At 34.3% G+C, this 16404-nt stretch overlaps 2 protein-coding genes across 7 annotated transcripts in view; one reads left to right on the forward strand and one right to left on the reverse strand.

The window, feature by feature from the left end:
• Nucleotides 1–16404, forward strand: part of arhgef37 (Rho guanine nucleotide exchange factor (GEF) 37) — a 284253-nt gene that overhangs the window by 228188 nt on the left and 39661 nt on the right. The gene's annotated exons all lie outside the window — the stretch shown is intronic.
• Nucleotides 1170–15626, reverse strand: matr3l1.1 (matrin 3-like 1.1). Of its 6 annotated transcripts, none has more exons than XM_056471978.1 (22): nucleotides 15522–15624; nucleotides 13743–14878; nucleotides 12986–13047; nucleotides 12729–12767; nucleotides 12588–12637; nucleotides 12393–12505; nucleotides 12193–12303; nucleotides 11906–12031; nucleotides 11084–11200; nucleotides 10856–10980; nucleotides 9843–10686; nucleotides 8039–8087; nucleotides 7887–7921; nucleotides 7663–7794; nucleotides 6527–6666; nucleotides 6224–6446; nucleotides 5991–6122; nucleotides 5766–5896; nucleotides 4820–4883; nucleotides 3621–3693; nucleotides 1345–1466; nucleotides 1170–1219 (listed from the first exon to the last, which is right to left on the reverse strand). In XM_056471978.1, the coding sequence occupies exons 2-22, from the start codon at nucleotides 14817–14819 to the stop codon at nucleotides 1190–1192; spliced, it is 3795 nt and encodes a 1264-aa protein (XP_056327953.1). In that variant the 5' UTR covers nucleotides 14820–14878; nucleotides 15522–15624; the 3' UTR covers nucleotides 1170–1189. The 6 variants fall into 6 exon arrangements, with proteins under 6 accessions (XP_056327953.1, XP_056327952.1, XP_056327954.1 ...); XM_056471977.1 differs by having other exon boundaries at nucleotides 13743–15003; nucleotides 15522–15619; XM_056471979.1 differs by having other exon boundaries at nucleotides 3621–3690; nucleotides 13743–15626.

Genomic DNA, 16404 nt, shown 5'->3' on the forward strand with positions numbered 1-16404 from the left:
CAGATGCAAACAGTGTAATGTGCCTTTCTGGCAACTACGCAGTTTTTATACACAATTTTTTAAAGACAAATTAAACAAAAAAATGTAAAAGTAATATTTGAGTTACTTTTTAAAGTAATGCGTTACTTGTAATGTGTTACCCCCAACACTGTACTATCGGTGTCAAGCTCAGTTCCTGGAGTTCCCATCCTACTTCAGCACACAAGTCCTATATACACTGCATGTGTTGTTCATTAATTTAACCTTTTTGTTTGACTGTAAATAGAAAATGTATTGATTTCTGCTGATTTGTTTAATTTTGTTAGACATTTTCTGTTGTTTATTTGTTTGCTGCCAAAACAATAAGACATTTGTCTGAAGAATTGATTCGCTTTCTATTTCTATTAACAGTTAATACTGATTAAGTTTAGTAAAACTACTATTACGATATATGATATACAATTAATGTGTATGCAGTAGCTATTATGCTGTACGTATAGAACTACAGTACTCTACAGTAATTAACTGTAAGCAGTTTTCAGTTAGTTACCGCTACTGCTCTGCTACAGTGACTAACTGGCAACACTGTTAAACCTGGTTTAAAAAAAACAGGTAAGGTCTAACACATTACAGTATATATTTGTTTTAAGTGTCATTGTTAAGTCATGTGGGCATTGAACTCACATTAACAATATTAATATTGACAATATTAATAATTTAATTTTAATAATGCATTAATAATAAAACCACTAAGATCTCTTTTTAAAACTATCTATTATATAATGGCCATGTTCATGGGGACTTTAAAATCTTATTTGAAACATTTGAGTAGACACGTTACTTGCATTAAATCTGCTTTATGTATATAGCATCACAAAAAAATGTTGAGAAGAAAACAAACGGCCGGGCATTTTTTATAACACATGCAGCAGAATCAACAGTACTGCATTTTATTTTACTTAGAAACTTCACGTGGACGTTGCGAGAAAGTACATGCATTTAGATTTGTTTTTCTTGATTATAAGATAAAATTGTTAGCTAAAAATAAAAAAAAACACCAAAACAAACACAATAGGTGCTAGCCTGAAATTAAAAACTAATTTTCTATTTATATTGAAATTATTCATAACTTTGCATATTAATATGTAAATTAACAAGAGAACGCTTTAATGGTGAATGTATATGAAGGATTTTAGGCTCAGGTCATGGTTTATTTTGAACCGTTTTGTTCATTGTGTTCCTAAGAGAAAAAAGAAAAGAAAGCAAATGTCAGTCCTGTAGACTTACTACAGTACATCAAATCTGATAGATATGCACACACGTGCAGAAAAGCAAAATTCAGCAAGAAACTGTGAAAGTATTTGCCTTTAGTTTTTGGTGATGCAAGGGGGTCCTGCAGTGTTCACCCTTGGCCTCTTCCTCACTGGCATAGATGACGTTGCACAAGTTGCAGAAATAACCCACCACAGGTCGAACAAACTCCATTCCTGTTAGTAGAGTACAACAGATCAGTGATAAAAGCAGTCTTATGTGCCTTACTGTTTTATATTAATTAGCAGCAATATAATACGAAAGACATAACCGTTTAAAGCTTTGATATAGGTTGTTTCAACATGACATCATTGATGACGCGTGAAATTCAGATTTCGGTGGAGGGCAGGAAGGGATTCATTTACATAGGAATCGCAATCAGAACATCAAAATGTTTCTGTTTTATATTGTTTTTAATGGTTTAAATCGGCTAAAATGAGAAATGCCAAACAGCTTTTATAGACTTCCAAAGGTTTTTGCTCATAAAGAGGGGAAAGTTCAAGTAACTGGCTGAAAAACAGGTGAAAAGGTGGCATGTAATAAACAGTTATTCATTACATCCATGTGTACAAACGTTTTTTGAATGCGATAATTCACTTGACAGCACCAATAAAGTTTAAACAGGCCTAGCTATGTGTTTAAATATGTTAATGTGTTATATAAAAATCAGATACAAACACCAGCACACTTTTATATCCAAGAGAATATAAATAACGTACCCTGCCATGTAATCGTTGCAATGAAATCTCCATTTTGCTTTGCTATAATCCAAGTCTTTACTGGCTTTTGGGCAGAATGAACCACCGTAACGATAATGTCTATATGTGCAGCAGTAATGAATGTCTGTTGACAGCAAGTTCATTGACAGAACAAAAAAGAAATGCAACCCTTGCAACAAAACTAGATGGTTATTATTGCGAAGCCCTTTTCAACACTTACAAAAAAAATGATAATGTAGACTATGCGTCCACGCTTATTATATATACACTCTATATATATATATATATATATATATATATATATATATATATATATAGATAGATAGATAGATAGATAGATAGATAGATAGATAGATAGATAGATAGATAGATAGATAGATAGATAGATAGATAGATAGATAGATAGATAGATAGATAGATAGATAGATAGATAGATAGATAGATAGATAGATAGATAGATAGATAGATAGATAGATAGATAGATAGATAGATAGATAGATAGATAGATAGATAGATAGATAGATAGATAGATAGATAGATAGATAGATAGATAGATAGATAGATAGATAGATAGATAGATAGATAGATAGATAGATAGATAGATAGATAGATAGATAGATAGATAGATAGATAGATAGATAGATAGATAGATAGATAGATAGATAGATAGATAGATAGATAGATAGATAGATAGATAGATAGATAGATAGATAGATAGATAGATAGATAGATAGATAGATAGATAGATAGATAGATAGATAGATAGATAGATAGATAGATAGATAGATAGATAGATAGATAGATAGATAGATAGATAGATAGATAGATAGATAGATAGATAGATAGATAGATAGATAGATAGATAGATAGATAGATAGATAGATAGATAGATAGATAGATAGATAGATAGATAGATAGATAGATAGATAGATAGATAGATAGATAGATAGATAGATAGATAGATAGATAGATAGATAGATAGATAGATAGATAGATAGATAGATAGATAGATAGATAGATAGATAGATAGATAGATAGATAGATAGATAGATAGATAGATAGATAGATAGATAGATAGATAGATAGATAGATAGATAGATGTACTAATGTACCACAGCAACAATTACTAGTATAGTTTAATTCAAGTAATTATTTATAGTATGCTTCAAAACACTAGTAATCACTGTAGTATTTTTTCATGTGGTGGATTACAGTATATACCATCTCAATGGCAGGCAAATATATTTTAGTTTAGTAGAAAACTCAGCCTTCTTCATGATATAACGATCATGCCAAACATTTGAGGTAGTTTTTAAAATTTATACCTCCTTTGAAATATGGTTAAAAAAATGCAAATACACACTTTCCTCTAGGTTTCCCATTCAGATTTTTACTTCCTGCCCTCAATGTGATGTTTGTGCGTGACCAGAACCACATGATTGCAAACAACCCATTTTCACCACTGTACATATTTTTTCATAATTGCTCCAGGTCTGGAAATGATAAGTTGGTGGTTTTCCATGAGTGTTTGTACCCTGCAGAGCTGTTTGCAGGGTTGTGCGTGTAATCATCTTGTTGTCTACGAGCAAGGATTGTGAAACCTTCTCTTACCCACTGGATCCATCAGGAGTGTTTGTGTTTCCGCTTGTGTTCCAGTTCCATTGTCTGCTTCAGGAACCTGCTTCTTGTATTTCAACATACAAACGGCATCAGTAAGTGTTCTACACAGCAGAAACTGAAAGCTTTCAAAACAAGTATATGACTAAACATGTACATTAATATACAGTAGAAGTCAGAATTATTAGCCCACCTTTGAATTTCTTTTCTTTTTTAAATATTTCTCAAATGAAGTTTAACAGAGCAAGGAAATTTTCACAGTATGTCTGATAATATTTTTTTCTTCAGGAGAAAGTTGTGTTTTATTTCTGCTAGAATAAAAGCAGTTGTTAATTTTTTAAAAACGATTTAAACCAAATTATTAGCCCATTTAAACTATATATTTTTTCGATAGTCTACAGCAGTGGTTCTCAAAGTGGGGGTCGCGGCACACTGAAGAGGGGTTGCCTGGTGATTTACAAAAATCTATTTTTATTAAACCATAATAATTACCATATTTTATCCATAACCTACTGAAGAGAAAAATATTGTTGTTTATAGTTACTATATAGTTACTATAGTAGCTTACAGTTACTAGTACTATTGGAATGCGACCCCCCGGGTAACTACATTATATTAAAGATGCAGCAGTAGAGTCAGATGGAGCAGATTGATTTTATAACACCAGGTTAAACTTTCTGGCCCATTAACAGCACTGACATTCATTAAAAAAAATAAATGAAGAATAGACTTGGGTCTATGGTCAAATGGTCAACCATTCCATGCAAGGTTTCTGTATTTATAACCACCTCAGAGGATATCGGGGGTCGCGAGTCACTGGCATAGTCATTTTGGGGGCCGCGGGCTGAAAAGTTTGGGAACCCCTGGTCTACAGAACAAACCCGTTATACAATAACTTGCCTAATTACCCTAACCTGCCTAGTTAACCCTTTAAATGTCACTTTAAGCTGTATAGAAGTGTATTGAAAAATATCTAGCCAAATATTATTTACTGTCATGATGGCAAAGATAAAATAAATCAGTTATTAGAAATGAGTTATTAAAAATATTATGTTTAGAAATGTGTTGAAAAAATATAAATAAAATTTTTTTTTTTAAATTGAGGAAAAAAAACAATTTAATAATTCTGACTTCAACTGTGTGTGTGTAAAACCAGGCATTTAAATTCCATAATAATGGCGATAATGACTAACCTCATCATTCTGTGTGCTGGATTCATCTTTAGTCTTCTCCAACTCAGATTGGTATAGAAAGTACCTAGCAAACAAAACAAATAAGCAGATATTTTCAATTCAGTTTAAGAAAGCAATGACTGATTTTTATCATTGATAATAGCTGTTCAACAACTAATCACTTACAAAATCTAATCTGACATTTACATAATATATGCACGCGTACTATGTACATTAATCATGTATATATATGCAGAAATATTTACATATTTAAATGTATCAATAATTTGTATATACACATCTATACATGGACGAGTGTATTTATATATACACAATATACATAGCTCAGTATAACTGAGTACACCCCATTTTGAAAATGAATATTGAATGAATACAAATGAATTCAGTGAATATAGGCAATGTATTTTGGTGTATGTAAACAAAACAGATTTATTAAACAGATATTTTTATTAAAATAATATTTTAGTCACCAAACATATTTAGAAATTGAAAGATAAAACTATTAAACATACAAAATTTCAACCAATTTTTTCCTTTTTTGTTGTTTCTCTCAATTTTTCCTCTTTTTTTAAATTTGTATTTAATATTTTTCTATAACATACAGATTTGGGTGTCCTAGTTTTCGGACTGTTACCTTAAGTTATTTTGTTAGATCAGCTCCAGATTTGGCTTCAGTGCTGACTAATCTAATGTATATGCACAAATATAATCTTGTATGGCTTCCTATTAAAAATGTAAATTTAAAAGATAGATTTGTGAGGGGTGTACTTACATATGTTGAGCACTGTATACAGTATATACAAAATAACTTTTAGATTGTACACAATTAGTTACGATTAACCATTTACAGCACAAGATACACCTGCTGCATTTTATCAGAATATGCAGAAAGGCTTTCCATTAAAAAATAAGCTCCTACAAAGAATGATACATTACTATGTGATACCTTTTATTTAAATGGGCATGTTTGGTGGACACTGCAATCTTGGGATGTTTTCCAGCAACTGTAATTTTATTCATATTGGCTGCAGACACGACCTTCTCAGCTTCAGAGGCATTCTCCATCTCAATTAGTCCCTGGTTTGGGGGGTAAAAAATTTTATTATTTAATTTAGTGAAACATTCAATCTGATTGAAAAATGTACACTGAATTTTATTTGAAACTTTTTACTGTTCGATGGAGGCGAAACATCCAGTGACGTTTTACTGTCCCATATGGTTCTGCGATTTTCAGAAAATCTGCATCAGTGTATTCATCAGACATTGGAAGATTTCGAACTCGGATCACTCTGCCATACACTTCCTGAAAAATGAAAACCACTGTGTTAGCTGAGCTGTAAATAATCAACAAGATTATCTCAGAGACTCTTTTAGAGCCTGAGTGAGTTTATTTCTTGATTTTACCTCCTCATCACTAGATGTTTGCATGAATGAGTCCATGTTGGTTTCCAGCGGAGTCTCAGCTTCTTCTGTGGTTTCGGTCTCTGACATCAGGACTGTAGTCTCTTCAATAGGTGCCACTGAACATGTGGGCTCAGTATTTTTATCTTCAAAATTCAGAGTTATATCTTCAATATTCATCAAGTCATCGCATTCCACTTTCCCAGGCGCGTGGTCAACCTCTTTCCTGAGAAACAGAACAGAATATTATTCGATAAATAAATCTATTAGGAAAAATAATGCTTTAGTCATTTAAATGCAAGTTACCCTTCATTCACTTGGTTGTATTTCTCAGACACCTTAATCCTGAGGATTTTGCCACCTAGTTTAATATGCTGCTTTTTACAATCAGCTTCAAGTTTTGCAGCATCAGCAGCATTCACCATTTCAATTAATGCCTTTTCCACCTGGAAACAAACATTAAATTAAAACTACTAAATTTCTGCACACATCATGTAGACCAGTGTTTTCCAACCCTGTTCCTGAAGGCACACTAACAGTACATGTTTTCAATGTCTCCCTAATCAAACACACCTGAATCACCTAATTAGAACATAAGAAGAGACTCCAAAACCTGAAGTTAATTAGTCAGGTAAGGGAGACATCCTAAATATGTACTGTTGGTGTGCCTCCAGGAAAAGGGTTGGGAAACACTGATGTTGACAACTTATACAAAACATATCATGAACATTTAAGAATAGGGCTGGGTGACAATGAATAGGAATAACCATTGTGTAATCCAGTGGTCTCAAACTCAATTCCTGATAAGGCACAGCTCTGCATAGTTTAGCTCCATCACCTCCAACTCACGCCTGCTTAATGGTCTATAGTAGTTTTGAACACCTTGATTAGTTAGATCAGCTGTGTTTACTTAGGGTTGGAGCAAAACTGTGCGGAGCTGCAGCCATCCAGGAGTCGAGTTTGAGACCTCTGGTGTGAGCCCTTTTTTGGCCAGTATGATTACATTGAGGCATAATAATCTGATATTGTCTTAAAGCAATGCTGAACTGTGATAAACCCAATTTAATTTGAGTAAAAGTTCTATTGAACAATTTATTAAGATTATTCTAATAGAACATTTTAAATAAAATATGCAGAAATCAGTTTGTAAAACTGCATATTCTTGTGGAATTTAAGTGTTTTACTTAAATGATTAAATCTATGAAATGGCTAAAATAATTTTGCAACTATAAAAATACACACATATTAAGATAATTTTAATCAAATCCAAACTACCTTGTTTTAAGAAGCACTGAACATGTAATGTACATGCAAAGAATCTGTTAAGGCTTAAATTATTCTGCTGAATTAGATTGAATTTGTTTGTATATCAGAATTTGACATTTTGCATACACTTCTTGTCTTTTATTTAATGTTGAAATGATGTGATTTGAACACTTTACCTTTCGATTGCTACGAACCAAACAACAGCCTGCCACATCTCCATATTTTTCCCCAATTTTCAGCAAATCTGCTTCACTATACTTTTTAGCAACTGGAAAACCTGCGACCTCAAGAACTCTGCCATACTGTTCCTAAAAAATAAAAACAATAAAAAAATAAAGAATCACTCTTGCTAATTAAAAAAAAAAAATAAAATAATTATTATATGAGGTGAAAAACCAACCTCAATTCCTGAAGCAGAGATCTTAATTTCATCACCTAAAACAGAATGGACATATTGATCAATTTTCTCTGAAATCTCTAGTCAGTAAAATCATTTTATAAAAACTTGATTGTTTTTATGCTTAAATTACCTAATAACAGTAAAATACATACCTTGCTCTGTCAGTGTGTTTTCTAGATTCTCTGAGGAATCTGCGGCCTCCTACAAACAGAACAGGTACAATTGAATTCAAAGTGTTTAAGTCAAATTCTTTTTTCTCACTATCAGCTGAAATAATTCACTATATAATGGAATGTAGATCATAGGACTGAGTGATTAATTGAAAGGTAATAGAAACTGACATTCAGAACCTATGATAGATCAAATTTTTACAATTCAATTCTTTTAAATTACTTTCCCTACCGCATGTGGAGTCTTGTGACCCCGCTCTGTTAAGGGTGGATATATACTTTTGCGTTGAATGCACGAGTATGGTCCGGCGAGCCTTCACGTGGTCACATACCAGCTCACCTCTTAAAAATGTAACTACACGTTGCACGGTTGCACTACATTGAAGATGATTGGAAGCTGCTCCAGAGATGCCTTGAGGTGGCATATTTTCTATTACAATTAAATGTATTATTTACATAAAAATATTTGTTTACAGAGGATTCAAGAAATGCACTGTTTAAAATATTATATACTAGGCATGGGACAATAACTATACCGTGTTTTTGGAAAGTCAAGGTTTTAGAAACGCAAAAAATTCCTATGGATATGTAAGATTTTTTTACTTACTTTTTTGTTGTTATTTTAGGACACCAGTGTCTCCAGCAGAAAAGATTTGTTTTAAAGAAATCAGTGGTTTAGAAACTAATGAAGACAGCAGAAGTCAATAATTTATTTTAATTATTTAACATCACGTTTACTGTTCCAAAATATTTAAAATGTTTCTCAAAATAAATGTGCTTTCAAAGGGGAAAAAAGTTTTGTTTTTTTAACCAGACATTTAAAAAGGACATATTTTAGAGCAGTAATCAAAATACTGGAAAACCATGAAATTTTATCCAAGGTTATCATACAGTCACAATCTTATACCAGCCCATGCATATTATATACAGCATAAACAAGAATTCTTTTATTTGGAAGAGATAATGCTTATTTTCTACTTTTGAAAACTTAAAAAAAAATAATTTTGTTTCCAAAAGTGGAAGTTCCTATGCACCTTTTATTTAAAAATCTCTCACTTGTAATATGTGAGCATATTCACTGTACAAACCTGTCAGTAATCTATGAGGGCAAAAAAACCCTAAAAAAAATAAAATATTCATTCATTCATTGTAATCAAGTTAAAATGTTCAATTAATTGAGATTTTGATTTTAGGTCAAATCGCCTAACCGCAGTGCATCATCTGAGCAGTGTCAAATAATTATCCAACAAACTCGTTTAATCTGACCAGGGACCAGATAGGCTTCATGCAAACATCTTTTTGGAAGGATCACTTAATTTAGATGTAACTATTGTGTGCCGCAATTGGGGCAGTGTGAACATGAATGTGATTGTTTTTTTCCACAACATTCTAAATAATTGGCCAACTTGTTTGTTGCCATGTGCATATGTGGTGTAAATTGGCCTTTAAGTGCCAACCAAGTTTCCACCAAGTCGCTAGAGCAGCTAACTGTAGTATTGGTAACCTAGAAACCTACAATAAACAAGAAACAGCATAATAGAGTCATGAGGGTGTAATGTTAGCTATTTCAGAGTTTAGACCACCTAAGCCTAAAACCACCTCAAGGGAGCATAGAAGTTGTGAATTAAAGGCTTTTCTATTCGAAATTTGGTGTTTTCATCAATCTTTCTCACTACGATACTTTAAAATCTCCATTAACACAGGGTGATGGAATCCCAGCCAGTGTCTCACAAGCAAATCACTCAAAGGTTTTTTTTAGATGTTGGCATGGGTAACTCTTGCTTACCTCTTCCACTGTCATGGTTTCATCGTTTTGCTCTTTTTCTTTATCTTGAATCTCCTTGTGCTCTTCTTCTTGAAGCTCTTGTTTTTTATCTCCTTGTTGAAATTCTTCTTTCTGTTCGTCTTGTTTAAGTTCCTCTATTTGCTCTCCTTGTTTAAGCTCTTCTTTCTGCTCTCCTTTTTGTTCTTCTAGTGAGCCCTCCTTTTCCTCTTGAAGCTCTTTTTCCTCTCCTTGTTGAGGCTCCTGGGCTTCCTCATTCCCTTCTTCGTTTGATCTTTCTGAAGTTGTAGCAGTAGGTTCATCACCCTCTGCAGTCTCTGGCTGTATGTCTGATGTGTTTATGTCTAAAGGTATAGTCTGGTTTGACTCGCTCATGATTTGCATATCTTCAGGTGCATCGATCAGAGCATCTGAGGTATCAAATGCCTCGTCATCAAGGTCTTCATCTACCGTGTATTCATCCTCTGTATTCAGTTCTTCCCCATCATCTGCTATAACTGCCAGCCCTTCAAGATCACTACCTTCATCCATGTTGTCAGACTGGTTGTCTTCTCCAACCATCTCCCCCTCACCCTCCTCTTCTTCGGTTTTTACTTCCTGTTCTTTTGAAGGAGAGCCATTTTTGAAATGCGATTTGGATGAGCTATCCTGTCTAGAGAGTCGACTTTCTTCTCGTTTCCTGGAGTCGTGACCCTGGCTAGGATTGGAGCCCTCTTCAGAGGCTCTTCGTTTGGGGCTGGGAGAGTCTTTTCGGGAGGACCTACTTCTTGGGCTGTAACTCCTCCTCGCTCTCCTCCTGTTGCTGCTATGATGTGCCGGTAATTTATCTTTGTCAGATTCCATATCACTAAACCATAAAGAAAGACCATTATTAAACATGTTAGCGTTTTGAGGAAAGGAAACTGTGTCCAATAAACTAGTAAAAAGTGTAAAATGTCACTAACAAACAATGCTAAACAAAAGCCTTTAAGACACAAAGTCTTTAAAAGTTCGGAAAACCAACATAACAAATCTACCTAAGTGTCTGGTATTCAGTTGAGAACGCAACCGTAATGGTTTTTCCTTTTAACTTCAGTGAATTAGTTGAATAGTGGTCCACCAATTTGCTGGCCTCTTCCACAAGAGCCATCTCCACATAACCCTGCAAAAAACAAAGAAAAAAATCTGTACATTATATTGATGACCAAAATGAAAAAGAAAAGCCATAAAAGCAAACAAAGAAAAATATTTGTATATTTGGCTACCCGGTGTGGCAGAAACTGTGAATGTATTACTGATCCGAAGAGCTTGGCAATGGCAGTCAACTCAGAGCTTACGCCTTCTCCAGAGGGTAATGGTGAAAAGCTCACTACACGAGAGCCCTGAAACATGAAGGATAGTATTCAAATATGATTAGAATCCCACAGTATTTAAATATTATTAGAATCATGTATCTAAGATGAAACTAATGACTTCTAAAAGAGCTGCCAAGTAGTGGCATTAGGAAAGTGTTGTGGAAAGTGAGCGAGGATCTAATGCAACGGCTCGTTAAGACAAGCTTAACACGATGCTTACACCATGGGCTCATAGGAGGAAAAAAGTTTTCTGTTTTATTTATTAAGAAAAATATAATTTTATATATATATATATATATATATATATATATATATATATATATATATATATATATATATATATATATATATCCAACAAAAGCGAACAAAAATTCTAAATTTTACCAAAAACAAAAAAAAAAGTGCAAGGAAAAGATATATATATATATATATATCTATATATATATATATATATATATATATATATATATATATAGATATATATATATATATATATATATATATATATATATATATATATATATATATATATATATATATATATATATATATATATATATATATATATATATATATATATATATATATAACTATTAGAATGATGGAAATGGCTAAATAACAACATGCTTTTTTCCAATGTCATATTTGTTTTATATAAAAGGTTTATATCAACACTTGGCATCAAAAAGTCCTGGCTTGCATTACCTTCAATGTTTACAGAATATAACTGACCTGTAAGAAACTGAAGGCTGCAGACAGAGAAAATTCTAGCTTTTTCCCTTTGAACCTCAAGGGGTTTTGTGAGAAATATTTTACAATATCCTCTGCTTGGCCCGTCGTTCCCATCTCTGCCAAAGCCTAAAAAAAAAAATCTAAATTTTACCAAAAACAAAAATGTGCTAGGAAAAGACAAAATAATGAAAAGGAAATATAGGCACAAAATAACACAATTTTTAAAAAGTAGTTACTTAGTTTTAATAATAATAATAATAATAATAATAATAAATTAACTTCCATACCAGATTAGGAAACATAATTATTTTGACAATCGCCCCAAACTGGCCAAGCAAATGTTTCAGGTAAGCTTCATCCACTCCATCATTTTCAAACTTTATACACACCACTTTGCACTGCATTGAAATACAATCAAATAATGTCTCAAAATTAAAGCATTTACAGCAATATTTAAAACTTTGAATTTCAAAACCGCAAAAGCCACCTTCGATGGAGCTTCATTTTTATTTAGTTTTTTACGGCTTGCTGGTGCACTTCTACTGGTCAAAGCTCCACTTCTGCTGCCTGATGGTCCTATTTTATGGCTTGAGATTCTATCTGTAAAAAGCACAACCCGGTCTTATTTAGAGTGCATAACTATAAAATGATAACATGACTAAAGAGGGGGTAAAGACTTCACCTCTTTCCTGGATTGTTCCATGCTTTGGTCTCTCAAGTTCAGGCTCATTCCTGTAAAAGGTAAATACATTTAGCATGTTCCACACATTTATGGAAATGTACAATTTATGAAACGTATAAATAGGATTAAGAATGACTCTACCTCCGTGCAGAATGGATTGTCTGATCCCATGCTGGATATCTAAAAGATTAAAACATTCATTTTGATTTGCTCATTTTGGCAGTTGCTTTAATCTACATGTTTCAGTACATTAAGATCAGTATTATATCAATATGTGAGTGCTAGTGAACCCCTGACACACTAAAAAGATTGAACTTCTTGCTCGTCTCCTATACATGTTTAACATCATGGTTGCACAAGAGCATGGACAGAAAAAAAGAAAACAAAAGAAAACTTACTTTTCCACAAGACTGAGTTGACTATTAGCGTGTTGGGGTCCATTTATATGCACGGACCAGTCCTAAAACACAAATAACATCTCTCACTATCCATTTATAACTCATTCTAGATAACTTAAATGACAACATTTACAGTGCATCAATAGTGTGTCCATACTGCTGAGAGACTTTTAAAAATGAGAGCATTAACAAAGTCATATATACAGTTAAGATGATGAGTTTTTCCAACACAGGAGAAAAAAATTAAATCTCAATGATTCCAACTGCATATTCAACCAAATGTGAATTGAGTATTCTCTTGGAATTTGACAAATACAATTCATATTAAAAAAATTACCATAATCTTCCCTTCAACTATAGCTCTTAAATCTCAATTCCTGAAGCATAGATTAAAAAAAGCTGCTTCATGAAGCATCAAAGCCAGTATGCCATTGGTGTCTGCTGGTTCTTGCGTATTTCATGACCGACCATGATGCAGCAAATTTACCAGAATGAGATTTGAGGGTTATTGCAGAAGGATGAGGATATGTTTGACTTGAGTGGGCTACTTTCGTGTAACTTTTTATGTTGGTACATCATGATGATGATGAATTTTAATTTTGGGTTGAACTTTCCCTCTACCGCACAAGTTACACTCTTAATAAACATGCTACATAGACTTACCTCATATGCCACAGCGTGCTCATGTGTATTATGCCCGAAACTGTCAGGTAAATAGCTGGTAATGTAGAATCTGTGAGAGCGAAAAGCTACTTACCTTGTTAGAGAGGACCGTGATTTCACAGAGTACGCATGCGTAGGGAAACACTGGTGGAATCCTCCCATGGAAATCGGATGCCTCCTTCCTGGTAGGTACTCTAGGAGCTGAGCCTTTCTTCCAAGAGGGCTGCCTGACAGCTCTGCTGGACAGACGTGAGGCTGGAGCGAGGTCTCTCATGGACAGGAGTGAGGGTATACCAACGTTTCTGTTGGACACGGGCGAAGGTTGGGCGATGTGTGAATGTACACCGACATCTCTGCTGGACAGGTGTGAGGACTGAGCGACGTCTCTACTCGACCGTACCGAGGACTGACTGATGTATCTGCTGGAGAGCTGCGAGGGCTGACCGAGGTCTCTGCTTGACCGGTGGGAGGATTGACTGTCTCTACTGGACAGATGTGAGGATTGACTGTCTCTACTGGACAGATGTGAGGAATGACTGGCATCTCTGCTGGAAAAATGTGACGAGTGACCAACGTCTTTGCCATAGTTAGAGTAAGACATTTCTCTTGATGGTTCTGTGGCATAAGACAGTTCATCATAGTACGACTTTTTCTCTTTCAGATGGTTATACTCAACCACGTAGCTTGATGCTGCTGGAGAGCTTGTTTGCTGGACATCTCCCCAGTGGTCATCCCAGGTTTGGGATTGCTCTCGATTAAGGGAATACGACTGATGGACAGGCAAATCTAACGGATACTCAACCGACTGAGCGTGGCTCCTATCGTCCCAGGAGCGAGCTGACGAAGCGACTGGGAGTGCACTGGACCTGGGTGAAGAAGTGTGGGACAATTTCTTCTTTTTGATTTCTGTAAGAAGGTCAGGAAGGGTATCGGTTGTGATGAGATGCTCTGGAAGCTTGGCCAGAGTTTGAAGATCTTCAGCATCCAGTCCGCAGCTATGCAGAAAGGACAGTGCCTTATTAGGCGGGAATACAGGCAGTTCTGATGAGGATGAAGATGCCCGGTGCGGAGATGCGCTCCTAACTCCTGACCTGTAAGCGCTCGAGTCCCGGGTATAGATTCGTGCATCTTTGTCCCCTTGTGGGTTTCGGTATGGTTGATTATAGGACATTGTGCACAGTCGTGTTGGACCTTTTAGGCACTGCCAAAAAAGCAGTCCTTGTTGTTAACCTGTTAAAAAGATGTTGAAGAGAATTTGATCTTCGAAAATTTATTGTAAAATGTTGACGTGATCAGCTTAAGGTAGAAGATCTGCCGATGTATCCGGTGAGGTGCGTCACCTGTATCAGCCTTACCTTGAGATGAAAAATCATATAATTCACTTTGTGGATGTCTCTCGATTTGTCATATAAAACTACGTTAGCTGAATCAAGTCCTTAACATCAAAGCCAGCAAAAGCAATATATTTAGTACGGTGATAAACTGGTTAAGTCATTTCCGATAAGTTTCATTTTTAAAGCCACAATTTACACAAAATGAACTTTAATGAAATCTTTACCTTCCGTACTTCACTTTTACTTTCGTTTAACTTGCATACAAAATATAACGAATTGATAAAACTTGATATTTTATGTAACGTTAAACTGTAATAACATTAATAACAGTAATAACGTATTTCAGTATGGGTGAAATTTGTTTAAAAAGTGGATGTAATGAGGATGTTGTGCAGAAATGGGGAATCTATTGTGGTTGGCCTTGGCGCTAGCAGCCATTTTCCCGATCATTCATCAACTTGATATGACGCATTATCAAAACACAGATATAACGTAATAACTAGCGTTAATACTTTGGTATTGCTTAATATATAACTCACCAACGCAAGATAGAATAAAGACTTAATCAACGAAGTTCGAGAAAGCAGCAGTTCTGGCGAAGACCGTTCTCCTTGTCCTGCTTTTCAACCGGAAGCGGGGTCAGAGCCTTCAAAATAAAAGTCATCCGTATTACCCAAGTCACAGACGGATTTACATAAAATGGGGGAATCAAATTCACGGTACAGTTGCATAATACATATTCACCAGCGTCCGTTTTTTTAAACTGGGACCAGTTGCTATAAAACATTGGGTGTGCGATTACCATTTTAGCTGACATAAATATTTACAATATGTAAAACTAAACCTCGATGCAGCTAACAGTGTCAGTCAGTGCCGAAACATTGTATTAAAGCGATGGCACAAAATAAATTTATAATTGCCAGTTCAGTCCAGCTCAGATAAAACATGGTGTTACTCTTTTATATTTATCAACGTACAACAGCTATGCTAAATCTCCCCATGATAAAAAGTCAAGACAATGCAGTTTTTAATCGCACTATATCGTAAAAGTCCCTTTAAGCTATAGTGCGATTAAAAACTGCCCAGCCAAATAGATACGTCACGCTTTTCATATCATCATCATATATCTTTTTGCTTTACTGAAAACTTGCGGTTATATATTTGTAAAACCTTACTAAAATAATATGCTTTATCCGACTTTTACTGAATCTATGATTTTATTTTATTATTAAAACGAGCGAGGATGATTGTTGGGTAACAAAAAAAGATGCTTATCAAAATGCAAAAATAGCTGTTTGCCAATCTCCAAATTATCAAAATGGTCATTGTGCTTTGTAATTTCCAAATAATTTCTTTATTATGATGTAAAGATGTTGGAAGAGCACAGAAGTTCATACTAAACTCCTTATAAAAGAAAGTGCA

This window comes from Danio aesculapii, chromosome 14 (assembly GCF_903798145.1).
Source record: "Danio aesculapii chromosome 14, fDanAes4.1, whole genome shotgun sequence".
Lineage (NCBI taxonomy): Eukaryota > Metazoa > Chordata > Actinopteri > Cypriniformes > Danionidae > Danio > Danio aesculapii.

Coding starts and splice junctions, on each gene's coding strand:
- matr3l1.1 (XM_056471976.1), bottom strand. CDS start 14,819: ATGTCCTATAATCAACCATACCGAAACCCACAAGGGGACAAAGATGCA. Junction 13,048..13,742: donor TCACGGTCCTCTCTAACAAG/GTAAGTAGCTTT, acceptor TTTGTGTTTTAG/GACTGGTCCGTGCATATAAA. Junction 5,897..5,990: donor TGTTTCGCCTCCATCGAACA/GTAAAAAGTTTC, acceptor CCCCCAAACCAG/GGACTAATTGAGATGGAGAA.